The sequence below is a fragment of the Hypomesus transpacificus genome, chromosome 21 (genome assembly GCF_021917145.1).
Source record: "Hypomesus transpacificus isolate Combined female chromosome 21, fHypTra1, whole genome shotgun sequence".
In the NCBI taxonomy this organism is placed as follows: domain Eukaryota; kingdom Metazoa; phylum Chordata; class Actinopteri; order Osmeriformes; family Osmeridae; genus Hypomesus; species Hypomesus transpacificus.
In genome coordinates, this window is record NC_061080.1 from 10,567,948 (window position 1) to 10,593,878 (window position 25,931).

A 25,931-nucleotide genomic window follows, 5' to 3' on the forward strand; every position below is an offset into this window, starting at 1 on the left:
GACCCACTTTAGAGAAGTGTGGCTTTTAGACCAGGACTGATCTGTTTGTGTGTGTGTAGCTCCTCTGAGGACCATATCTCTTGTCATTAACTGAGTGCATTATCTTCCACTTTTCCCCTAAACATCAAATACATTAGTGATGCACAGGACACACACACACTAGGTAACCCTTCACATGGTGTAGAGGATGATTTCTCCATCTTGTGTGTGTTTCTTACTGTTTACGTTCGATCATCACATCCTTTGATCAGCTGTTCTCCTCTGTTTTAGGGTAACTTTAGTCTAAATCAGTTCATGTAAAATTCAATAGCTTTAATGGATTCATAACAGAATTTTATAGCAGGATGTTTGTAGATCAGTATACTAACAAGCCCCTCCCACTCCTCCCACTCCTTAGGCATGGACCTCTCTGCCAATCAGGATGAGGAAGGAGACCAGGAAGTGTTCCAGCTGGAGATGAGTCGTGAAAACAGGAAGTGTGCCTTCCGGACGGCTGCAGGGAAGTACTGGACCCTGACAGCTACTGGAGGACTGCAGTGTACTGCCTCCACCAAGTAGGACACACACACACATACAGAGAGATACACTCACACGCACACACACAGATACATTCTCTCTTTCTGTCTCCCTGTCCTTCAGGTCTGCTAACAGTCATTTTGATCTGGAGTGGAGAGAGGGGCGTGTCTCTCTGAGGGCAGCCAATGGGAAGTTCGTCAGCGCCAAGAAGAACGGTCAGCTGGCCGCTACTGTCGACAACGCAGGTCAGCGCGGTTGCCATGGCTACCGCCCCGGAAATCTTTTATTGTTATTGTTGCTTTTGTTGGATGTCAACAGATCATTTTGGAAGGGATGTAAGACAAAGGACAATCCCTTTGTATGTGTGTGTGTTTGTCCTCTCCAGGAGACGCAGAGCAGTTCCTGATGAAGCTGATAAACCGTCCAATCATCGTCCTCCGCGGAGAGCACGGCTTCATCGGGTGCCGCAAGGTTGGCATGGCAACGCTGGATTCTAACCGCGCCTCCTACGACGTCTTCCAGCTGGAGTTCCACAACGGAGCCTACGCCCTGAAAGGTGTGTGTGAGTGTATGTCACCTCAGCGTGTGTGTGGGTGTGTGTGTCACCTCAGCGTGTGTGTGGGTGTGTGTATGTCACCTCAGCGTGTGTGTGGGTATGTGTGTGTGTGTATGTCACCTCAGCGTATGTGTTATGCTCATTGCGCATGCTCCCATAAACACCACCTGTGTATATTCTATGCTATGCTGCACTGAATTCCTTAACGTCTACTAAGTCCACGCTAAGAAAATGTCAGCATCGATGTCGTCATCATGATGTATTTGCAAACTGGACCGATAGTCACCTCTCATTGGTTGGTTCCAGACTCCCAGGGGAAGTACTGGTGTGTTGGAGAGGAAGCTGCTGTGGTGTCCAGCAGTGCCACGCCCATCCACTTCCTGTTTGAGTTCTGCGACTATAGCAAGATGGCGGTGCGAGCGGCCGGGGGGCGCTACCTGAGGGGCGACCACGCCGGCGTCCTGAAGGCCAACGCCGACACATTGGAGAGCGCCACCCTGTGGGAGTACTGAGAAGCCAGGAGCCAGACACAGGGTGTCTGTGTGTGTGTCTCTCTGTGTGTGTCTGTGTCTCTGTGTGTGTGTGTTGAAAAGCAAAAGAGAATTCTAAATGTGTTCCAGAAACTGGATGTGTCTTTTGGGTGTCTGGAATTGTTTTTGGAATCCTTTAATTGGGAAACTGGGTTCCTACCTTTTGTAATACTGGAGTAACGCCTAAATGGCTCCCCCTTATCATACTGGTGCAACGTGATAATGTGTCCCCAGTCCCCTTGCTTTTTTACTGTGTCATCTCAGTGTTGAAAACTGGAAATCATCTGAACTGGAGACGTCTGTCTAGGACTTGGGGGTTAGTTTGGGGTCCGGGTTAGGGACTAGGACAGGAGTAGGTTAGGGTCTGGATTAGGGCAGACAGGGTTAGAGGTGGTTGTTTCTGGCTAACTGTCATTCATCATCTCCTCTCAATGGGAGTTAGAACTGGATAATCTGGCCCTCAAAGATGGAGGCCTTTCATAGTGTTTGCTGAGATTACAGATTAAACTTTAGGATTAGACGACAGATCGTATGAGCAGAGAGACTCTGGGTCTGACAGCCAGGAGGTTGATAGAAACCTCACTTGTGTTGGTGGAAATGGGACCAGGTCGGTCAAGGTGCTGAGTGGTGAAAATGGGATCAGGTCAGTCAAGGTGCTGAGTGGTGGAAATGGGACCAGGTCTCCACAGAGACGGAGGAGCAGGTTTGACCCAGTTCCAGTCTGTTCTGTTCCCTCCCCTAGCTCCCTTTCCTAGCTGCCTTCACTTGTCTCCCATGCATGTGTGTGTTTGGGGGGGGGGGGCGAGGAAGTATGGACAGAAGAAAGGGAGGAAGGGAGGGAAGTGTAGAGGGAGGGTGTGAGGGAGGGTGAGAGCAAGGGTGAGAGGGAGGTAGGATGAAAGGAAGGAAGGATGGGAGGGAGGATTGAAAAACAGGGATGTGATCCAGTTAGGTTAAGAGTGTGTCAGAGCCATCATACTTGCACACACGAATACATGATGACACACTCTGAAACGGTCTTGTCATGCACTTCATCTCTCTTTCTCACTTCAGAAAAGGCTTTATTGACATGAAATACAATTGTAAATGTTGCCAAATCAACTATTTCTCCCCCCCTCTCTTTCTGTCTCTGTCCCCCCCTCTCTCTGTCTCTGTCATTGTGAAGTCACAGTGAAGTTGTCTGGGGACAGACTGGAGTTCTAGAATGTAGGATTGGTGTGCCTGTGTGATCCTGTCCATGATGACAAGCACATTTTTGTAGAGATGAAACGTTTAGTCCAAGACCGAGGGCTCCTATTGGTCCTCCATGTGCACTAAGGGGAAATGTTATTGGTTCAGGCTGTGCCTTGTTTGGAATAGAATGAATTATGTGTTTTGATGATTCCATGCATATTTAAAAGATTGTTTTGTTACACTTCAACTTTAAGAAGTCAACGGATCTCTTTAGCCAATCAGCAGATAGTTCAGCTATGAGAGAATTGTAGCCTGGGAGATAAAGCATTGAGATCCAGTTTCTGTTTATGTGTCTGAACATCTTTTGAGGGGCAAACAAATGTTACAGTTAAAAAGAGGATTTGGAACTGAATCCATTCAGTCCAAAACTCCAAATAAAGTTTTGTCTGTTGACAGTGGAAAACGAAAAGATTTTTGGTTTTATTTGTCCTGCCGTAGCTAGATCTTGATTGACGGCAGCAGATGACCAGTCCTGCTGCTTCTTGATGTTGCTGTGCCAACCGTTAGTTCACCACTAGCCAGCTGTACATCGCTGACTCACACACTCACACAACCTTCTCTCAACAAAATCTAATCTTAAATCTTTTTCTCTTATTGAAAAATAATTTAGCTTTTTTTTTTTTTACAAAATAAATTCGAAAACGTTTTCAAAGGTTAGAGAACAAAATCTAAGAAAGTTTTGTAAAAAAGTTGGGATTTTCTTTCTTTTTATCATTGATGAGAACTCTATTGTACTATATTATACTCTGCTCTATGCTCCTCTGTTCTTCTCCTCCTCTTCTTTCACTTCACGTGAAAGGTTGAAAAAATTATTTTGAAAAAAGTTTTGAAAGGCATAGACAATACAGGGGGAGAGGAGGGGAGAGGAGGGGAGAGGAGGGGAGAGGAGGGGAGAGGAGGGGAGAGGAGGGGAGAGGAAGGGACTCGTTCTAGAGGGGAAGATCTCTGGGTCGACAGTACAGAACAGCATCAGGTCAACATAACCCAATATACTGGGGCTGGAAGAAAGTCTTAGAAAGCACATGATATGAACACACACACACTCCCAGGGTTGGTCTCTCTAACAGTCGTCTATTCATGGTCTGCGGCATGGTCTCCGCCGGCAACAGGGTTGCCATGGGAACAACAGCTGGATAATACCGGGGTTTGGGTTTGTGGTGGTGGTGGGTGGGGTTGAAAGGAATACACACACAGACATGCAGACATACACACCTACATAGACACACAGAAACATTACACACACATACACAGAGCTGCATGCACACACATTCAAACTCCAACAGTCAAATAGACACACAAACACACGCACACACATGAATTAGACGCTTGTGAATCGGGACCCTTGTGATGGGAGGAACATGTGATGTGAAATGATTAAAAGGTCTTCAAATGTGGTCACACACAGACATTAAGACCTAGACAGTATTAATCAAAGATAAGCAGATAAGAAAGGATCAAGTCAAGCAGGACTCCTGACAGAAACAAAAGAAGATGTGTGTGTGTGTGTCTGTGAGTGTGTGTGGTGTTTGTGAGTGTGTGTGGTCTGTGTGTGTATGTGTGGGGTGTGTTAATGTGTGCCAGATGACTGAGGCAGGCTTATAACTGTCATGCCGAAAAGCAGTTAAAACACATAGACAGAAGAAGCTGGAGAAAGAGAGACAAAGATAGAAAGAGAGAGAGAGAGAGAGAGAGAGAGAGAGAGAGAGAGAGAGAGAGAGAGAGAGAAAGAGAGAGAAAGAGAGAGAAAGAGAGAGAGAGAGAGATATGTAGACGCAGTGTAGAGGGTGTGTGAGGAAAACAGTGATCTGTGTGTATGTGACCCTGGGAAAGTGGGGCAGCAGATTTATTTTGGCAGGAGGCTGTGCGTGTGTGAGAGAGTGTGTGCGTGTGTGCATGCATGTGTGTGTGGGTGGGTGCTCTCCAAAGAGTTTGACTGATTAACAGAAAGAAAGAGAACATGAAAGACAGAGAATGGAACAGAGACAGAAAGAAGTGAGGGGGAAGAAAGGAGAAAGAAAGGATGAGAGAAAAAGAGGATGAGAGAAAGGGAGGGTGAGGAAGTAGGCCAGGTTATGTAACCCTGCCCACTAACACAGCACCAGAGGAGGGAGGGATGGAGGGAGGGAGGGTGAAGGGGTGGGGGAGATGGAAAGAGGAGAGGGTGAGGGAGGAGGGATGGATAGAGGGATGGAGGGTGGGAGAGATGGAAAGGGGAGAGGGTGAGGGAGGAGGGAGAGATGAAGAGAGTACAGAAAAAGAGGAACAGACAAAATGTGGCTGAAAATGTTTTGGAATGTTCACCTCAAAGTCCAACTGGATATGACATCATCAGGGAGAGAACAGGGGGGGTGGTGGAGAACGAGAGAGAAAAAGAAGGGGGGAGGGATAGAGAGAGAAAGGGAGGGGAGGACAGGGAGAGAGAGAGAAAGAGGAGGGGGGGAATAAAGTGAAAGATAGTGTTGGTAAGAGCTCTGTGCTCCTCTGCTGCCCCCTGGTGGCCAGTATGACCTTCACCACCAGGTGCAGTTTACCAGCCACTCGGGAGAGGGGATGGGGAGGACAGAAGAGGAGAGGAAGAATGTTGTGGATGTTTTAGTTGCTGCTGTTATTGTTGCTGCTGTTATTGTTACTGCTGTTATTGTCTCCCATCTGAATTGTGATTGAGGTGTGAAACGTTGTACCTTTCTCTTTCTCTGTCTGTGCCTCTCTTTTTCTCCTTCTACACCTCACTGTACCTCGCCAACAGGCTCCTGTATGGTCATTGACATTGCACTATTGTACTGTACTCCACTTAGGTTAGAATAGGTTATAGGGTTGGAACAGGTTTCTTGTGCATTTAGGGTTAGTATAGTGTACTATCCATTGTTATCTGTAATTTAGGAAGTTATTAGGAATTATTAGGGTTAGTATAGTCGATATTTATTGCTATCTGTATACGTAGGAAGTTTCACTTATTTAAGCTCAGCATTGATGTAAATTGTGTTCCGTGTACTTATATGTTATGTTATGCCAGGTGCTTGCGTTGTCTTGTCTAAAGAATTTCAGTGCCCAGTCTAACCTTGTGTTGTTCTGTGTACCTGACAAATAAAAGACTTGAACTTGAACTTCACTGACTCCTGCCATATCCCTCCCTCTCTCTCTCTCTGTCTCTCTCTGTGTCTCTCTGTCTCTCTCTCTCTCTCTCCCTTCCCTCCCCCTCTCTATCTCTCTCTCTACTTCCTCCTTCTTTCTGTTTCTTTGACAAACAGGAAAGCTCTTGACCTTCAAGTAAAAGCAATGAAGGGAGAGAGAGAACAGACAAACTTATGCACACACCCTCACACGCATACTCAAGAGACAAAGAGAGACAGAGACAGATTGCCGTCCCCTCCACAGTTCCAGGTCCGGCTTCCACAGACCCCCAGCTAGAGTATCCGGCTGCCCCAGGATCAGCCTCCCTGCCTGGGGTCAGTCCAAGCCGCTGCTCCCCTGACCCAGATGACTATGGAAGAGTTGACCCGTGCTGATATGCAAAGAGCACAGCAATGAGAAGGACAGAGAGATGAGTGGGTGTGTGTGCACGTGCATGTGCCTGTGTGCGTGTGTGTGTCATGGTTCCTCCTCATCCAACATGGGTGTGTGTGTCATGGTTCCTCCTCATCCAACATGGGTGTGTGTGTCATGGTTCCTCCTCATCCAACATGGGTGTGGGCCTCTGACAAGCTGGAGTGTCTGGACCTCTGTTGACACAATCAAGTCAACATGGATCTGTTATCACATTGTGTGTGTGCGTGTCTGCATGTGTGTGTGTGTGTTTGCATGTGTGTGTGTGTGTGCGTGTGTCTGCATGTGTGTGTGTCCTCCCACGCCTAGTTTAGTGTTTCCGGTCTTCCCAAGAAACCAGAAGCCGAATTACCGTGGAATATCCTTCACTGGTGTGTATGTGTGTGTGTGTCCTGTACATCCTAGAGAATACACTCATCATAGAGGGTACATCCCTTGTTGACCTTTCTCTGACAGGTCTGGTACACATTCAACCCTCTTATTAAACAGTCTCCTCTCACTAACCTGTCTCTCCTCTCACTAACCTGTCTCTCCTCTCACTAACCTGTTCCTGTTTTTTGCAATGGAATGATCTAACATGAATTCTCATCTGATATGTTGCATTCATTCTACTTACATGGCTGTCTCCATGCCTAACATCATAAACTAGGAGAGTGGGGGTTACTCGCAAATTGCTTAATGTCTCCAAAACTGGAGACACACTTCCAGTTTTGGAGACACGTGCGTTTGGTTCCTGTGGTTTACTCTCTCTCTCTTTTTGCTACTGTACTGGGATGGGCGGAGTCGACCTGGGCAGCTATAAATTCAGGAAGCCCAAACACACCAACGATATCATCCACCTGCTGCACGAGAGGACCGGAGACGTCACCGTCTTGCGTCCTCGAGAGAGAGAGCAGACTTACTGATATTTAACAGGCTGGATAAACAACTTTGCCAACTTTAAACATCTGTAACAGACAGAGACGTTTTATTTTCTTCAGTATTTTCTTCACGTCACGGTGATGTCTCTGGCGGTGTGCGGGAGCAGCACTGTCCGGTTGGTGTTCCTCGGGGCGGCAGGGGTCGGAAAGACCTCTCTCATCCTTCGGTTCCTGCACGACCGCTTCGAGCACAAATACACCCGCACGGTAGAGGAACTGCACGCGCTGGAGTACGACACCGGGGCTGGGAAAGTGCGCCTCGAGATTCTGGACACTAGCGGCAGCTACTCCTTCCCTGCTATGCGCGAGCTTTGTATCCGCCACAGTGACGCTTTTGTGTTAGTTTACGCAGTGGATGATCCTGGGTCGCTTGAGGAGGTGCGGAGGCTCCGCGAGGAGATCTTGGAACTGAAAGGCGGCAAGTGCAGCACGCCCATCACCGTGGTTGGCAACAAGGCGGATCTGATGGAGTGCGATGGGCGCGTGCTACCAACAGCGGAAATTATGGCTATGGTAGAGCTGGAGTGGAACGCGAGCTTCGTAGAGGCGTCCGCGCGCACCGGGGAGAATGCGGTTGAGCTGTTCCGTGCTCTGTTGCAGCAGGTGAACCTACCGTCACGACTGAGCCCCGCGTTGCGCAGGCGGCGAGAGACTGTACCCCGCGAGAGCCCTAAAAAGAGACCTCCTTTGAAAAAGAACAACAGCTGTATCCTCTGCTAATGTCTCTCTGTCTCTCTGTCTCTCCCTCTGTCGCCCTTTCCCTCTTTCTCTCTATCTCCCCCTGTCTCTCTCTCTCTCCCTCCGTCTCTCTCCCTCTAGCAGAGCAGCTGGTCTGTTCATGTACAGGTTCTTCCTCCCTCTATTCATACCCTGTGTCAGAATTAATTTCTTAATTTTTTATGGAGAGGAGCAGCCAAACTCTATCAGTGTCTGCTTGATACGCAGGGAATTCTGGGTAGTGTAGTAAAATTCTCTGAACTATTTACCTGGTTCTCTGTCATGGTATCAGTCAAACAGTGTTGGTTTATGTTTTTTAATTATGAATAAATTCCAAGTTGATCATAAGGTTGTTTGGTTTTTGTCATTTCACCGGTCCCTGCAACATTGAGCTGGGAGACAGCTCAGCTTCTAGAACAGTAGAACCTTCTAGAAAAGAAGGACTTGATACCTTTCAGGTCAGTACAGTTCCACATACAATAATTTTCAGGGAGAACTATTTACGGTTTTAAACCTCACCAATGTAGGGCCTAGTTAGACGTCAAGGTACTAGTTAGGCGTCAAGGTACTAGTTAGGCCAGTCAGACAAACTTGTGGTCCCTGATAGCAGTGTTGACTGATGGGCTGGATTGCCGGATATTAGAGAATGTTATATGAAGGCCATGATCTTTGTATTGACACAGAGGAGAGGAGAGACAGCACTGTCCAGCTGGCGTACACATTGCAGACTGATAAGTACACGAATATCTGCCCCCACAGACCTGCACACAGACACATATCCACACAACATACACACACAGACACATATCCACACAACATACACACACAGACACATATCCACACAACATACACACACAGACACATATCCACACAACATACACACACAGACACATATCCACACAACATACACACACAGACACATATCCACACAACATACACACACAGACACATATCCACACAACATACACACACAGACACATATCCACAAAACATACACACACAGACACATATCCACAAAACATACACACACAGACACATATCCACACAACATACACACACAGACACATATCCACACAACATACACACACAGACACATATCCACACAACATACACACACAGACACATATCCACACAACATACACACACAGACACATATCCACACAACATACACACACAGACACATATCCACACAACATACACACACAGACACATATCCACACAACATACACACACAGACACATATCCACACAACATACACACACACACACATATCCACACAACATACACACACACACACATATCCACACAACATACACACACACACACATATCCACACAACATACACACACACACACATATCCACACAACATACACACACAGACACATATCCACACAACATACACACACACACACATATCCACACAACATACACACACACACACATATCCACACAACATACACACACACACACATATCCACACAACATACACACACACACCCTTCTGTCAGTCGTGAGCATAGCGAGCATCAAAATAACCCCAGGCTCTTCTGCTATGAAACAGGATTATTATGATGATCGTATGGCAATGAATGTGCTAATGACGTAAAAAGGATATAAATAACCAGGAAAACACCAACAGACAAAACCTCCAGTCCTCCACCTCTTCATCTCATCCAGTTCTACTCTCATCCCACTTTCTGCTCTATAATTAACCTGGAACTAGCAAGAGATACTTAAAAATACACCACAGAAAGGAAGAGAGAGAAAGAGAGAGGGGGGGGGGAAGAGAGCAAAGAGACAATATAAATGGGGTTCATTGGTAGTTTATGAATTGGTAATTCAGAGCTGACATAGAAAAAAGTCTAAGGAGGAGATGGGGGGGATGGGGGGGGTGGGGGGAGATGGGGATGGCGGTCGTGAGATGGTGACTGGGCAAGGGATTGAAAAACCAACGATCCAGTAAAGATGTGCATATAGGCACACACACAAACACACACATAAAGCTGAAATCTTGACTCACTGATAAACTAACAAAGGCGTGTGCTCTCACGTGTGTTTCAGTGCACGTGCTCACACACACACAAATGAAACTGCAGTTTATTGTTATTTTATTCTTCTAATATTTCACTATGTTGTCAGATGCTGTGCATGTAGATTGCCAATATTATTTTTGTTGACAAAACTTCATGACTCACTGAGACACACGTAGACCTGATCAAAGGAATGTTCCTGTGATCTGAGAAACGTACCAAACATACTGAGGAAACTAGGACCTGTGGGTATTCACAGCGTCAGACGCAAACAAGGGTTGACCTCTGCAAACAACACGTTCTGCAGAAAAACAACCTCTGCTGTTAAGTTGTTTCTTCCCACACACACGTGTGTGTGGGTCTGAGAGTGTGTGAATGTGTGTGTGTGTGTGTAGGGCAGACTGGGAGCTGATAACAGACTGAAGGGCAGCCAGAGGCTAAAGACCCAGATATCTTATGAGTGCTTATAGTTCCCTTTCTATCTTCTCTTGCTCTCTAACCCTCTTTCTTCTTCATCATCTACACTTTATTATTTTCTCCATTTCTATCTTTGCTAGCCCACCCCTCTCCGCATGTGTAGGCTATTCTATGACTAATAATAAAACACATAAGCAACCAAATATAATACACAAATAAGAGATTAAGCGCTACGCCACAGGTAACATTGTTAAAAATGGCATAAGTGTTGCTGATGAAAGTTCAGGGAAAGTGCCGGCCAATTAAAAAATAACAAAATTACCACCATGTTTTTCTCCGGTACGCAGCATGTAATTGAAAAACTCAAATTCCCAAAATGCATTTATTTGGGGAAATTGCAGGGGGGTTATCTACACCAATCACCTACGCATATCTGGCTTGCTGGGGTTGGGATTGGCTGCATTTGGCATATCCTCCCAGGGTGCTTTGCTTCTCTGGCTGGGAATTCAAATCGCGAGCACCAATCAGAAGCGCTCCTAACGAACAGAGCAGCATTTAAACTTGTACCAGTCACTGTTGTCAAAGGACGAGCAAATAGCAGCGGGGAAGTGATTCGGTGTATTTTTAGTGCTGTTTTTGACTGTATTTTTGTCAAAACATCTGAATCTTGAACCTTTAAACTTGAATCTTTTTTTAGAATTCAGATTGACAGCTTTTGCACCTGTGGATATTTAGTTTTTATTTGAATTCCGTGAATGTGGATGATTAGGCTAAAGCTAGTAGCTACTTAGTACAGCGAAGCTCTCAAACCTGTTAAGTAATTTCATTTTCCATCATAGTGTTTTATACGTGGTAGATTAGTATTCATTGACGTTGAGAACTACTACTTCAAAATGAGTGCAGGAATAGCAAAACCGGCGAATCCGTCGACACATGTCGACCCCAAATCTGCACCTCTCAAAGAAATTCCAGATATTCTAGTGGATCCTCGGACTATGAAAAGGTATATGAGGGGAAGATTTTTAGGAAAGGGAGGGTTTGCGAAATGCTACGAAATAACAGATCTGGACACAAAAGAGGTTTTCGCAGGGAAAGTCGTTCCGAAATCTATGATTCTCAAGCCACACCAGAGAGAAAAAATGAGCTCAGAAATCGCTATTCACAAGAGCCTCGATGACCCGCACATCGTGGGCTTCCAAGGCTTCTTTGAGGACGACGACTTCGTTTTCGTTGTGTTGGAAATCTGCAGACGAAGGGTAAGTAAATCTGTTGGGTACTTCGACGTACCTAGCAAACATGCAAGCTAAACGTTATCTAGCTAGTAACGTCGCTAAACTTCCTATCGTCTTGATTGATAGTTGTGGGAGGCCAACGGTCGAGTCGAGCGAAGATTCATATTGCTAGCGAACTTGTCACCAGCAATCTGAAAACCTTGATCATCTGTCGAACTGCTTTGTGATTAAAATATATTTCCCTGTTCATTATGGTTTCCATCAATGAAATGTCAAAATATGGAACTTCAAGTTGTATCCTGCCATATTAAGTTAAAATGTAATCTTAAGGTTCAGCCTAGTCAAGCGTCATGGCGACAGCTTCTGGGCCTCGCTAGCGACCTCTAGCATCTGTATTCATATCAACTTGTGTGTTGGATGTGACGAAGTAATAACTGTTTTGAATTTTCGTTTAAAAAAAACAAAACAATTCATGTATTTTTGTTGTAGTCCCTGCTGGAACTGCACAAACGCAGGAAGGCGGTGACGGAACCGGAGGCCCGGTATTACATGTTGCAGCTGCTGAAGGGCTGCCAGTACTTGCACAATAACAGGGTCATCCACCGTGACCTGAAACTGGGCAACATCTTCCTCAACGACGACATGGTAGTCAAGATCGGTATGACACACACACATGCCTAACAGGATAAATGGAACACACACACACATCTGCAAAACTAACACCTGCTGTCTTTTAATAAACTTCTCCCTCCATCCCTCCTCCAGGGGACTTTGGCCTGGCCACTAAAATAGAGTTTGACGGAGAGCGTAAGAAGACTCTTTGTGGGACTCCTAACTACATCGCTCCAGAGGTGCTGTGTAAGACGGGCCACAGCTTCGAAGTCGATGTGTGGTCCCTGGGGTGCATCCTGTAAGTGGAGACACACACACACTGACCTCCACTGTCTCAATCACACACACTTTCACACGCACACTATGCACATCCAGATCGAACATCACAGGCTCTGCTACACTTGGTAGTGAAGAGCGGAAGGCTCTTGTACATTCAGTAACCTCTCTCTCCTCCTCCCTCAGCTACACTCTGCTGGTGGGGAAGCCTCCGTTTGAGACATCCTGCCTGAAGGAGACCTACAACCGCATCAAGAAGAACAACTACACTATTCCCTGGGTGAGAACACGCTCCAGACTCAACACTGCAGCGTCTTTAGTGATCCTCTGTTCGATTCATTAATGTCTCTTTCCTTGCTCCCCTTTTCTCTCCCTCTTACCCCTTCCTTCCTCCTTCTTCTGTTCTCCCCCCCCCCTCCAGCACATCAACCCGGTGGCGTCCTCCCTGATCAAGCGCATGCTGCACGCAGAGCCCACCCAGCGGCCAACAGTGGCAGAGCTCCAGGCGGACGAGTTCTTCACGGGGGGCTATGTGCCCCTGCGGCTGCCCACCACCTGCCTCACCGTGCCCCCACGCTTCTCCATCGCCCCGTCCTCCCTGGAGGCCGGCCCGCGCAGGCCGCTCACCGCCATCAACAGCAAAGGTGGGGAGGAGGGGGTGTGACAGGGGGGTCTGGGGGGGAAGGATGGAGATGGGTGATATTTTTCCTGGCCGATGAGTCCTATTGGTCACATCTGACCAATCACGTTCTCTCTGTCTCTCCAGGAGGAACTGAGAAGGTGGAGCAGAAGGAGGAGCCTCTGCAAAGGTGAGACACACACACATACACATGCGAACAGAGACATAGAACAACCCACATGGTCTTCAAGTGTGATTTGAGTGAAATAAGAACTGTATGAATGCTTGGATACCACATTCATCTCCAGTTACAGCAGTGGCAAAACATTTTTACTTCTAAACAAACTTAACTTGCATTAATCCGTGTTTGTGTTCCAGAGAGGTCCCAGAACCCACCAGCTGTCACCTGAGCGACATGCTACAGCAGCTCACCAGCGTCAACGCCTCCAAGCCGTCCGACAGGGTGCTCGTCCGCCAGGGTGAGGACGGCATGCCCACTGACACGCAATAAACGCACCTGCTGCACACTTCTGACAGAATCGATACATATTGTGGTTGAGGAGATCTTTTTTGCTCTTGTGCGGTCCTGTCTGACTCTGGATATTTGTGTTCAGAGGAGGCCGAGGACCCAGCCTGCATCCCCATCTTCTGGATCAGCAAGTGGGTCGACTACTCTGACAAATACGGCCTGGGTAGGAGAGGACATCCACTTCTGATTTCTCTCCCTTTCCACCCCCCCTCCCTCGTCCTAGTAAATGATGCTGAGATTGGAAGTTATTAGAAGAATGAATAAGGTGGAGTTGTGTGCCTGTGTTTGAGCTGTGTTCTTGCGTGTGTTTTTAGGCTACCAGCTGTGCGACAACAGCGTGGGGGTGTTGTTTAACGACTGCACGCGTCTGATCATGTACGCGGACGGGGACAGCCTACAGTACATCGACAAGACTGCTGCTGAGAGCTACGTTAGCGTGCGCTCCTACCCACCCACACTCACCAAGAAGGTAAGCATTAGCATCGCTCCTACCCACCCACACTCACCAAGAAGGTTAGCATTAGCATCGCTCCTACCCACCCACACTCACCAAGAAGGTTAGCATTGCTAGAGGAAGCATAAGGCTGCTGCTAGCGCATGGGCAATTTTTTATAATATATATATATTATCGAGGTAAAAGATGACAAATATATTTTAGTATGCATTTTGTATTTTTCTGTGTCGCTCATCCTTTTCTGTAATGTCTAAATCCCCCCACACAGATCACGCTGCTGAAGTACTTCCGTAACTATATGAGCGAGCACCTGGTGAAGGCGGGGGCAAACGTGGTGCGCCGTGACGGGGACGAGCTGGCGCGCCTGCCCTACCTCAGCCACTGGTTCAGGACCAAGAGCGCCATCGTGCTGCACCTCACCAACGGCACCGTGCAGATTAACTTCTTCCAGGTGCCTCGCTCGCTCCCTCAATCAATTTTTTTGTTGTATTATAACACACACGTTCCCCTCTCTCAACCCCCTTATTTTGAACTCGTGGACCCAAAAACATTCCGATGTACCACACGCGCACACACATCGATCTAACACACACACACTCATCAGCCTTTCATCTCAGTAATTCCTGATTCCAAACTCCATGTTGTGCCCCTCCTCCCTCCAGGACCACACCAAGCTGATCATGTGTCCTCTGATGGGGGCGGTGACCTACATCGATGAGAAGAGGGAGTTCCACACGTACAGGATGTCTCTGCTGGAGGAGTTTGGCTGCTGCAAGGAGCTGGCCAGCCGCATGCGCTACGCCAAACTGATGCTGGAGAAACTGCTGGCAGGGAAGTCCACCTCCTCCTCCTCCGCACGCTAGAGTCAATCACAGCACTCGCAGGCCCCGGCCGGCCTATCGTGGTGAGGGGAGGGGGGGAATGGGCACGCCCCTCAACCAATCACTACCTCACTTCCTGCTGTCCGCAGGCCTATCGGACGACTGGGTGTGTGGGAGGGGGTTGTAATGTCACAAGTCTGTAAATTACGCCAATTTCAAAACGATGTCTTATAGTCGGGAAGTGGGTGTGTGAATGATGATGAATTTACAGTCTGTTTAGAATTGAAGTTTTTTTTTACGGTGTGTGTGTGTGGCCTGCTGTTCACCAACTTTGTGGGTTTTGTAAATACTTCTGGGGGTTTCCGCGCGTGGGAGGGTGGAGGAGCTGACCGCACCTTTATCATGTGACATACGTGTTCCTCCTGTTCTCACCTGTTGTCTTTATACGTGTTCTACTCTTCTACATGCGTTACACGCTCCCCCCTTTGCAACATCTGAATGCAGCAGGACTTTTTTGTACAAAGATGTTTTTTAGAGATTTCTTTTCACTGTTAAAATGGAAATAAAGATTGTAGTAATAAGACCTCACTTGTGTTTTTTGAACTTATAGTTGCTGCGTTTATCTCTAAAACCATAGACATGAACATTTATTAAATTTTTATTCAAAAACAAAGATACAAAAATCATATTACCCATTGTGTGGACTGTTGGTTACCTCAATTTTGAAACGCATATACATTCACTTCAGTCCCAAACAGGCGTATCCACGACAACGTGATACCTGACCCACCACCAGGAAGCCATTTTATTGCCATGGAGACACAAAGCCAGTCAAGTCTCTCTCACTGCAGTGCATGGTGTTTATATCCCACTCATACGAGCTCATTAACTGCTCTAATACACACACACTTAGTCTCTTTCACTCTCTGAAGCCCACACATTCACACAAGCAGCGCTCAGTAAAATCTGTTGTATAACTGAAATGAAATACAAGATAAAAACAATATAAAAGTTGCAATCCCCATACTACTATAGTAAGCCGGTTCAGTATGTCAAATGCAGCATGCCAAAAATACCAGTATGTTGGTACTGCATCTGGTCACATGTTTGCTGTCTGCATCCCAGCATGCTTTTCTTTCCTGACACACAATCCGCAGTGCAAGAAACGTCACGGCAACTAAAACAGACACAGTAACAACAGAGATCTGGCTGTTCTCCCGTATGCTCGGCTCTGTTCGCCTCCAGAGAAGCCAAGAAAGATTTTAGCAATCAACCATTTCATCAGCATTTTCAACATAATGCGATCTGTGACGGATGTACAAGCAAGAAGTTCAAGGTGCAACATTGTGACAAAGTAGGGTCTCCCAGCTGTACGAGTACTGCATGCAACAGTACGTGATTTGTAAGGGCACCTGCAGTACGTACTAAGTAGAGAAAGTAACGTGATTCGGGATGCAGCCATCTTGGATCCACTGGTGCAGCAGTTTCCTGCATCGCTCTAAAGAGTCTGGCAGCCATTCTGGCTCCTGGCCTGACAGCAGTGGTGGCCATTTTGAATGTTTTTTCTCAGGACTGAGACACAGGGGGGCTTTTAACCACGGTGTGTGTGTGTGTTACTCGGGGGCGGGGGGCAGGTAGTAGGGGTGGAACAGTCTCTCGCTGGAGCAGGCGGCAAGGGCGGTGTGCGTGTGCAGCAGTAACCGTGGGAACCGGGAGGTGAAGTAGGAGACGAAGCCGTCAGGAACCTCCCCCAGCGTCTCCTGCACCTCTGCCGGGAGCTCGTGGTAGTGGTGCTTCTACACACACACACACACACACATTACACACATTACACACACACATTACACCCACACACACATTACACGTGACACACACATTACACGTGACACACACATTACACATGACACCCCCTTTACACATGACACACACATTACACATATACACACACACACACACATTACACATGACACACACTTTACACATGACACACACAGTACACGTATACACACACACAACACTGACCTTGTTCCTCATGGCTCTCAGCAAGTCTCTGACTGAGTTTCCTTTGTAGGTCCTGAATTTCCTCAGGTCTGAAACACACACACACACACACTACAGCAGTACGTTCTACGTGTCTTACCTGTCTGCAGGGTGTGTGTGTTACCTGTCTGCAGAGTGTGTGTGTGTGTGTTACCTGTCTGCAGGGTGTGTGTGTGTGTGTTACCTGTCTGCAGGGTGTGTGTGTGTGTTACCTGTCTGCAGGGGGTGTGTGTGTGTTACCTGTCTGCAGGGTGTGTGTGTGTGTTACCTGTCTGCAGGGTGTGTGTGTGTATGTTACCTGTCTGCAGGGTGTGTGTGTGTGTTACCTGTCTGCAGGGTGTGTGTGTGTGTGTTACCTGTCTGCAGGGTGTGTGTGTGTATGTTACCTGTCTGCAGGGTGTGTGTGTGCGTGTTACCTGTCTGCAGGGTGTGTGTGTTACCTGTCTGCAGGGTGTGTGTATGTTACCTGTCTGCAGGGTGTGTGTATGTTACCTGTCTGCAGGGTGAGTGTGTGCGTGTTACCTGTCTGCAGGGTGTGTGTATGTTACCTGTCTGCAGGGTGTGTGTGTGTTACCTGTCTGCAGGGTGTGTGTGTGTTACCTGTCTGCAGGGTGTGTGTGTGTTACCTGTCTGCAGGGTGTGTGTGTGTTACCTGTCTGCAGGGTGTGTGTGTGTGTTACCTGTCTGCAGGGTGTGTGTGTGTGTGTTACCTGTCTGCAGGGTGTGTGTGTGTGTGTTACCTGTCTGCAGGGTGTGTGTGTGTGTGTTACCTGTCTGCAGGATGTGTGTTTGTTACCTGTCTGCAGGGTGTGTGTGTGTTACCTGTCTGCAGGGTGTGTGTGTGTTACCTGTCTGCAGGGTGTGTGTGTTACCTGTCTGCAGGGGGACAGAGATGTGCATCCTCCAGTTGGTTCTGACCACGGCCCTGCCTGCCGTCTCCAGCCTGACCACCATGGGACTGTCCACTGGCTCCTTCTCTATACGGTCACTGACGTCCTGCACACACACACACACACACACACACACACATTAAACACTTCTCTTTCTCTGTCACTCTTTCACTTTCTCCGTCTTTATACATCTGTCGGTTTGCTTTTCACCACCTTCTCCCTCCCTCCTTTCCTCCCTCCTTACTCCTTCTCTCTACCTGGAAGAACTGCAGCTGTTTCTCGGGGCTCCAGAAGAACGGGTGTTTGAGGACGGAGGAAGTGGAGGGGCGGGACTCCGGCTCACCACTGATCATTCGCTCAATCAGGTCCCGCGCAATGACATCATCTGATTGACAGACGGAACGAGCAGTTAGGAACAACCAATGAGGGGACACGCGCATGCTCTCTCCCCTTGTTTCCCTTTCATCCCTCTCTCCCTCTCTCACCGTGTGTGTCCTCCAGGAAGTGTGTGAGGCAGTAGTCTCCTGCCAGGATGTTTCCCTGGCGACGCAGCGCGTCTCCAAACGGGTGCTGCCCCCTGCTGAGCACGTAGTGGAACACACAGCCTGCTGAGAACACGTCCACGGCTGTAGTCTGGGAGGGGGGAGAGAGGGAAACCGTAACAGTGTGTGAGCATGTGTGTGTGTGAGTGTGTGTGTGTGTGAGTGTGTGTGTCTGGTCTGTGTGTCTGGTCTGTGTGTTTGTGTGTGGTCTGTGTCTGTGTGTATGTGGTCTGTGTGTGTGTGTGTGTTTACCGGGTTGCTAGCGGGCGTCTGCAGCAGCACCTCAGGGGCGATCCATCCGTCCGTCCCTGGGACTCCTGACCTCAGACTGAAGCTGCTGCGCCCAGCAGGGATCCTCTTACACAGACCGAAGTCTGAGATCACGGCCCTCACACGGCCCAGGGGACCCGGCTGGGACAGCAGGATGTTCCTGGGCTTCAGGTCCCTGTGGACTGGACACACACACACACAGACCAGACACACACACACACAGACCAGACACACACACACACACAGACCAGACACACACACACACACACAGACCAGACACACACACACACACAGACCAGACACACACACAAAGACACACACACAGACCAGACACAAAGACAGAAACACACTTGGTCAGGTCACCTGTCTCTCTAATGCCATCTAGTGGACTGCTGTGTATTGGAAGAGAGAGTGACAGAGAGAGAGACAGAGAGAGACAGAGAGAGACAGAGAGACAGAGAGGGAGAGAGAGAGAGAGAGATAGAGACAGAGAGAGAGAGAGAGACAGAGAGAGAGAGAGACAGAGAGACAGAAAGAGAGAGAGAGACAAAGAGAGAGAGACACAGAGACAGTGAGAGCAGTATGACCTCACCTATGTTGAGAGAGTGCAGGTGACTGAGGCCACTCATGGTGTGTTCCAGCAGGGTGACAGGACTCAGGTCAGAGTGACAGGACGGGTCCTCTACGTACTGCACACACACACGCACACACACACACACACACACACGCACAGGTTAAATATCTGTATAGACCCAAACACACACTCACACACACTTGCTTTCTCCCACCCACCTGCTGGAGTGTGGCGTTGCACAGCTCAATGGCGATGTAGGTGAACATGCGGTCGGTCTCCGTGCAGAAGTAGCGGATGACGTTGGGGTGCTCGTCCGCCTCCCTCAGCAGCTCCACCTCCCGCGACGCCAGAGACACACACTCCGGAAGGATCCGCTTCACCGCCACGCGGCGCCCGTCAAAACGACCCCTACACACACACACACACACACACACAAGATGAAGTGTGTACTAGCTGTACCAGGTGTGTACTAGCTGGTACTAAGTGTTTACTTGCTGCACTGTGTACTAGAGGCATCTGACTCACTGTGTACTACAGGCGTCTGACTCACTGTGTACTACAGGTGTCTGACTCACTGTGTACTAGAGGCATCTGACTCACTGTGTACTAGAGGCATCTGACTCACTGTGTACTACAGGTGTCTGACTCACTGTGTTCTAGAGGCATCTGACTCACTGTGTACTAGAGGCATCTGACTCACTTGAACACAAACGTTCCCTCTGTTCCGTGACCCAGAACTTCCAAAGGAGAGAAGGAGATCTTCCCCACCTCCACCACCCCTCCATCTAGCAGAGGAGAGAGAGAGAGAGACAAAACAGAGGGGAGAGAGAGAGACAAAGGAGAGAGAGAGAGAGAGAGAGAGAGAGAGAGAGAGAGAGACAGAGGAGAGAGAGAGAGAGAGAGGAGAGAGGGAGAGACAAAGGAGAGAGAGAGAGAGAGGAACAGAGGTGAGAGGGAGAGACAGAGGAGACAGAGAGAGAGGATTGGTTGCAGTTTGAAAAAGCATATGTGTGTGTTCTGTGTGTGTGTTGGGTGCCCCTCTCACCAGGAGCGTGTGTGTGTTCTGTAGAACTGTTGACTGTGGAGCTGCAGGTGGAGGCTGGGCTGGAGGTCAGGGGTGGGTCTGTGGACGGAGGCCGTAGGTCAGCAGTAGGGGGCGTTTCTAGAGAAGGGGGCATGTCTGCAGAAGGGGACGTGTCTAGAGGAGGGGGCATGTTTGCAGAAGGGGGCGTGTCTGCATACAGGCGTTGGAGGCGGGAGTCCAGGGCCTCCTCCATCTGCCTCCGAGCCCTCTGCTGCTGGAGAGCCCAGCGCTGACACGCACACACACACACACACACACGGTTATATACACACACTCACACAGTTAGACCCACACACACTCCTCCACACGCAGCCAGCCCCAGGCTGTACTCACAGAGGGGTAGGTGAGGGCGAAGGCCAGCCAGCCCCCCAGTAGCAGGGTGAGGGTGGCCAGGGTGAGGGGGTCCTGGGACAGGGAACCAGGTAGCACAGAGGACAGGCCCCCAGGGGTCCTCACGCCCCCCGCTGGAGACCCCCGCACCCCCCCGTTCCCCGCAGCTCCATCACCACCGCCACGCCCCGCCACCGACCGGAACTGGAGGAGAGAGAGAGAGGTGAGAGAGAACTGGAGGGAGAGGAAGAGAGGAGGGAAGAGAGGAGGAGAGGAGGAGGAGAGGAGGGAGGAGGAGAGGGAGGAGGAGAGGAGGGAGGAGGAGAGGGAGGAGGAGAGGGAGGAGGAGAGTAGGGATGAGAAGAGGAGGGAGGAGGAGAGGAGAGGAGAGGGAAGGAGAGGAGAGAAGGAGGAGAGGAGAGGAGAGGAGAAGGAGGAGAGGAGGAGGGCCCCTGGCTCACGTGGGTGTTGTCGTAGCGGGAGGCCGGGGAGCGTGGAGAGATGACAGCATCACCGGCACGCTGCAGGTTCACTGGGAACTCCCTCAGCATGGTGGTGTGAGCTACTGGGGGCAGCTCGTGGTGACCTGAGCACACACACACAGAGACACACACACAGTCACACACACACAGAGACACACACACACACAGACACACAGAGACACACACACACAGACACACAGAGACACACAGAGACACACAGAGACGCACAGAGACGCACAGAGACACATTCAGACAATACACAGAGACCAATGCACAAACACAGAAACAAAATTTAAAACAGTTGTCTCTGTGTGTGTATATCTGTGTGTGTGTGTGTATATATATGTGTGTGTGCGTGTGTGTACCTATCAGTAACCAGTGGTTCTGCAGGCTGGTGGTGCTGCCGGGGGGGTAGCGGACGTCAGTGGAGGGTGTGATCTCGTAGGCCCCGTCCCTCTCCCTCACGGTCACACCCTCCGTCATCGGGCCTTCGATACGCGCCAGCGTCAGGCCCCGCGGCTGCCACGGCAACCATACCCTCAGTCAGCCTCAGTACCAGTTCACCTCAATTACATCAATGTTTCATTCAGCCTTTTAACCAATCACATGAGAGAGGAGTGAGGGAGGGAGGGAGAGAAGGAAAGAAGGAGAGAAGGAGAGAAGGAGAGAAGGAGAGAAGGAGAGAAGGAGTGAAGGAGGGAGGGAGAGAAGGAGGGAGAGAGTGATGAGAGGTACACTAACCACAAGGGAGACTCCATCGTGGACCAATGAGGTGGAGGCGTACAGGTGAGAGTCCAGCTTCCCTACGTAGAGGGTGGGGCTGCAGAACACACCAATACTGTTAGAACACACACACCCGTGTGCGTGTACATGGTTGTGTGTGTGTGTCTACGTACACCAGCTGTGTGTGGGCGCTGAGCTGCTCCTTGACAAACTGGTAGCTCCACTTGATGGAGTGTGTGTCGCTGGCAGAGGAGAAGGTGAGGTAGCGCAGCGTCTCCGTGGCGATGGACAGGTGCGGGGCGTGGCGGAGGGTGTCGCTGGCGTACAGGTACACGCCCATCACCGGGGAGCCGTAGTCATGACTCCACAGCACATCACCTGACTCCCGGTCCACCGTCACCAGGAGACCGTCGCCACTGGAGACCAGGTGGGCCATCTCTGGGACAGGGGAGGGGAGGAATAAAGCGGGGGTTAGGGGAAGAGGGGAGGGATGTAATGTGTGTGTGTGTGTTTGTGAGTGTGTGTATGCGCGAGTGTGTGGGTGTGTCCTACTGTAGTCCAGCTTCTCGTCGTAGGGCGGAGCAGAGTATTCGTTGTAGGTGGCGTTCCATCTCAGCTCTCTGGTCTTGGTGTCGTACATAGTTATCATATACTCTGGGGAACACACACATATTTCTGAGTGTAAATATGAGTGTGTGTTTCTGTGCAAATGTGTGTGAGTTTGTGTGTGACTGTATGTGTGTGTGTGTGTGTACCGGTGCGTCCTATGTAGAGCAGAGGAGTGTTGGGACAGATCGAGTCAGAGGAGGAGGTGGTTAGGCTGGTCTGCTTCTCTCCTGTCTGGGCGTCCAGCACAAACCAGGCATCCTGCTTCTTGCCTGCTCACACACACACACACACAACATTCTTTACCAAGTTGAATGATCCAATTGAATGAAAACACCAGGCCTCACCAGCAGAACCCAGACACATACGCCCCTCCAGCCCTCACCCCTCCAGGCCTAACCCCTCCAGGCCTCACCCCTCCAGGCCTCACCCCTCCAGGCTTCACCCCTCCAGGCTTCACCCCTCCAGGCCTCACCCCTCCAGGCTTCACCCCTCACCCCTCCAGGCTTCACCCCTCCAGGCCTCACCCCTCCAGGCCTCACCCTCCAGGCCTCACCAGCAGAACCCAGACACACACACCCCTCCAGGCCTCACCCCTCCAGGCTTCACCCCTCCAGGCCTCACCCCTCCAGCCCTCACCCCTCCAGCCTTCACCCCTCCAGGCCTCACCCCTCCAGGCTTCACCCCTCCAGGCCTAACCCCTCCAGGCCTCACCCCTCCAGGCCTCACCCCTCCAGGCTTCACCCCTCCAGGCCTTACCAGTGTACAGGATGCCATCAGAACTCCTACAGGGAGCAGACTGGACCAGCTCTGGGATGGTGAACGGAAGTTTCTGGAAGCAGAACACACACACTGTTACCACACACACACACATACTGTTACCACACACACACATAACGTACAACACACAGTTACCACACTATGTACACACACGCTTACACGTATACTGACACACTCACACTCACTCACACACTCACTCACACACACTCACTCACACTCACTCACACACGCTCTCTCACACTCACACTCACTCACACACGGTGTTCCTCACCATCAGGCCCTCCTTGTGCTTGCCTCCCAGCACGTACAGGCTGCCATCACTGGGGTCTGGGAGGAACCCTGGTCTGAGAGACACGCCACGTCACTGAGAGTGTGTGTGAGTGTGTGTGTGTGTGTGAGTGTGTGTTAAAGGGATTCTTACTCAGTCAGGTAGACAGGAACCTGTATTATAGGATCTGCAGAGAAGAAAGGAACAAAGCTTCAATCAATCATGTCAAACTACGTGTGTCTTGTGTGTGTGTCTTGTGTGTGTGTCTTGTGTGTGTGTCTTGTGTGTGTGTCTTGTGTGTGTGTCTGTGTTTAGTGACCTTCTTTAAGGGTCCATTTGATGTCCCCAGACTGCTTGCTGACAGCGTGTAGACTCCCGTCCAGAGTAGAGATGAACAGCAGAGACTCAGGTAGGGTGACTGTGCTGACCCCTCCTACCTAGGGAGGGAGGGGGGAGGGGGGAGGAGAGGGGAGGGGGAGGAGAGGGGAGGGGGAGGAGAGGGGGAGGAGAGGGGAGGGGGAGGAGAGGGGAGGGGGAGGAGAGGGGAGGAGAAGGGGAGGAGAGGGAAGGGGGGAGAGGGGAGGGGGAGGAGAGGGGAGGGGGAGGAGAGGGGAGGGGGAGGAGAGGGGAGGGGGGGAGACGGGAGGGGGAGGAGAGGGGAGGAGAGGGGAGGGGGAGGAGAGGGGGAGGGAGGGGGGGAGGAGCGGGGAGGGGGAGGAGAGGGGGAGGAGAGGGGAGGGGGGAGGAGCGGGGAGGGGGAGGAGAGGGGAGGGGGAGGAGAGGGGAGGGGGGGAGACGGGAGGGGGAGGAGAAGGGGAGGAGAGGGGAGGGGAGGGGGAGGAGAGGGGAGGGGGGGAGACGGGAGGGGGAGGAGAGGGGGAGGAAAAGGGAGGAGAGGCGAGGGGGGAGGAGAGGGGAGGGAGAGGGGGAGGAAAAGGGAGGAGAGGCGAGGGGGGAGGAGGGGGGAGGGAGAGGGGGAGGAACGGAAAGGAGAGAGTAAGGTTCTATGAGAAGATTTAAAAACACTTCATGTGTGTGTGTGTGTGTGTGTGTGTGTGTATCTGTGTGTGTGTGTATCTGTGTGTGTGTCCAATGGCAGCCTACATATTAAGTGTCAGTTGAAAATAGCCTGCAAGCGACAATGAGTTTAACATGTGTGTGTGGATATTTGTGCATGTGTGGGTATCTGTGTGTGTGTGAGTGTTTATCTCTGCATGTGTATATATGAGTGTGTGAGCGTACGATCACCCAAAACGATGCTGAATGTTCCTCTTTTAGCAGGACGTCATTCTGTCCTCCCCTGACCAGGAGCGGCTGTGTGTGTGTATTTGTGTGAAAGTATATATATGTGTGTGTGTGTTTGATATCTGCACCACTCCCATATTTACTCTCTTGCATCACATCCTAGTACAGGAGGATCAGGCTGCAGGTGGTGCTTTAGCAAACACACACACACATACATACACACACACACACACACACATACATACACACATAAACACGCGCGTGTTTGCTCTTTAAGCCATTTCACTTCTATATAGCAACTTTATATTATCAAACAACTAGTGCGTCTCTGTCCCTATGTCTCTACAATATTCTCCGGTCAGTGCGCGCACTTAAATGTGTGTCCTACGGTTCGGTTCGCCCTCGCCCACACTCCGTAGGGGCCCCGAAAATAGACTAGGCACTCCGTTCGGCACACACGCGCAGTATGTTTTATCGCCCCACCGACACTTTAGATTCTCGGCGCATAAATAGACACAGTCAACAACAACAAGACGCTCGTTTACCTGAATCTGGTTCCCTCCCGATGATAGGAACAGAAGCGACGCTAGAAGACGTCCCAATATACTCATGATCACAAAGACCCCTTCTTTGATATTTGTCATGAATAAATTACAGTGCTTCTCGAGGGTATAAAACTATCAACAGAGGTCGAACTATCTCCAGAATTCCAGCGCGTGCGTCCATCTGTCCGAACGTTAACGGCTAAAAGCAACTTTTTTGTCTTCTACACGTTGACTCAGCGTCTCGTGTTGACAGTAACATCTTCGGTAATAAAAGGCGAAACATGGTAATAACGCAACGAATATTCTTGCATATTTCCGTGTTGGGACGGAACTTCTGACGTCAGCTGTGAGAAAAAAAGCTTACTGTCAAAGAGCCGAGAGGACTGCCAACGAGTGTTTGATTGACAGGTGGTTCAGCCAACCGCTGGCAAGAACACTAGGGGCATGGCTAAAAAGAGGGTTGGTTTGAGAAAGACCTCGATGTGATTTTGGCCCACGTGGAACAACAGCATTGAGCACAACGCAACAAGTGATGCTTTATGTGCA

At 49.8% G+C, this 25,931-nt stretch overlaps 4 protein-coding genes across 4 annotated transcripts; 3 read left to right on the top strand and 1 right to left on the bottom strand.

The window, feature by feature from the left end:
- Positions 1 to 377: 377 nt before the first annotated feature.
- Positions 378 to 3,244, top strand: fscn1b (fascin actin-bundling protein 1b). The gene is made up of 4 exons (XM_047043881.1): positions 378 to 554; positions 640 to 761; positions 902 to 1,072; positions 1,379 to 3,244. Exons 1-4 carry the CDS (start codon positions 400 to 402, stop codon positions 1,582 to 1,584), a joined length of 654 nt encoding a protein of 217 aa, XP_046899837.1. The 5' UTR covers positions 378 to 399; the 3' UTR covers positions 1,585 to 3,244.
- Positions 3,245 to 7,214: 3,970 nt separating this feature from the next.
- On the top strand, positions 7,215 to 8,352 carry rasd3 (RASD family member 3). The gene has a single exon (XM_047043883.1). The coding sequence runs from the start codon at positions 7,380 to 7,382 to the stop codon at positions 8,016 to 8,018; it is 639 nt and encodes a 212-aa protein (XP_046899839.1). The 5' UTR covers positions 7,215 to 7,379; the 3' UTR covers positions 8,019 to 8,352.
- Positions 8,353 to 11,007: 2,655 nt separating this feature from the next.
- plk1 (polo-like kinase 1 (Drosophila)) lies at positions 11,008 to 15,589 on the top strand. The gene is made up of 11 exons (XM_047043843.1): positions 11,008 to 11,719; positions 12,185 to 12,353; positions 12,461 to 12,605; positions 12,770 to 12,863; positions 13,005 to 13,227; positions 13,350 to 13,392; positions 13,581 to 13,681; positions 13,817 to 13,894; positions 14,046 to 14,200; positions 14,454 to 14,636; positions 14,848 to 15,589. The coding sequence occupies exons 1-11, from the start codon at positions 11,357 to 11,359 to the stop codon at positions 15,046 to 15,048; spliced, it is 1,755 nt and encodes a 584-aa protein (XP_046899799.1). The 5' UTR covers positions 11,008 to 11,356; the 3' UTR covers positions 15,049 to 15,589.
- A 57-nt stretch (positions 15,590 to 15,646) lies between these two features.
- Positions 15,647 to 25,740, bottom strand: ern2 (endoplasmic reticulum to nucleus signaling 2). Its single transcript, XM_047043820.1, has 22 exons — positions 25,386 to 25,740; positions 23,915 to 24,032; positions 23,749 to 23,782; positions 23,599 to 23,671; positions 23,307 to 23,379; positions 22,697 to 22,819; positions 22,494 to 22,595; positions 22,115 to 22,379; positions 21,960 to 22,038; positions 21,584 to 21,737; positions 21,198 to 21,322; positions 20,740 to 20,940; positions 20,368 to 20,635; positions 20,023 to 20,107; positions 19,541 to 19,730; positions 19,341 to 19,437; positions 18,731 to 18,930; positions 18,422 to 18,569; positions 18,194 to 18,321; positions 17,919 to 18,042; positions 17,029 to 17,096; positions 15,647 to 16,802 (listed from the first exon to the last, which is right to left on the bottom strand). Exons 1-22 carry the CDS (start codon positions 25,482 to 25,484, stop codon positions 16,620 to 16,622), a joined length of 2,937 nt encoding a protein of 978 aa, XP_046899776.1. The 5' UTR covers positions 25,485 to 25,740; the 3' UTR covers positions 15,647 to 16,619.
- Between the last annotated feature and the right edge of the window lie 191 nt (positions 25,741 to 25,931).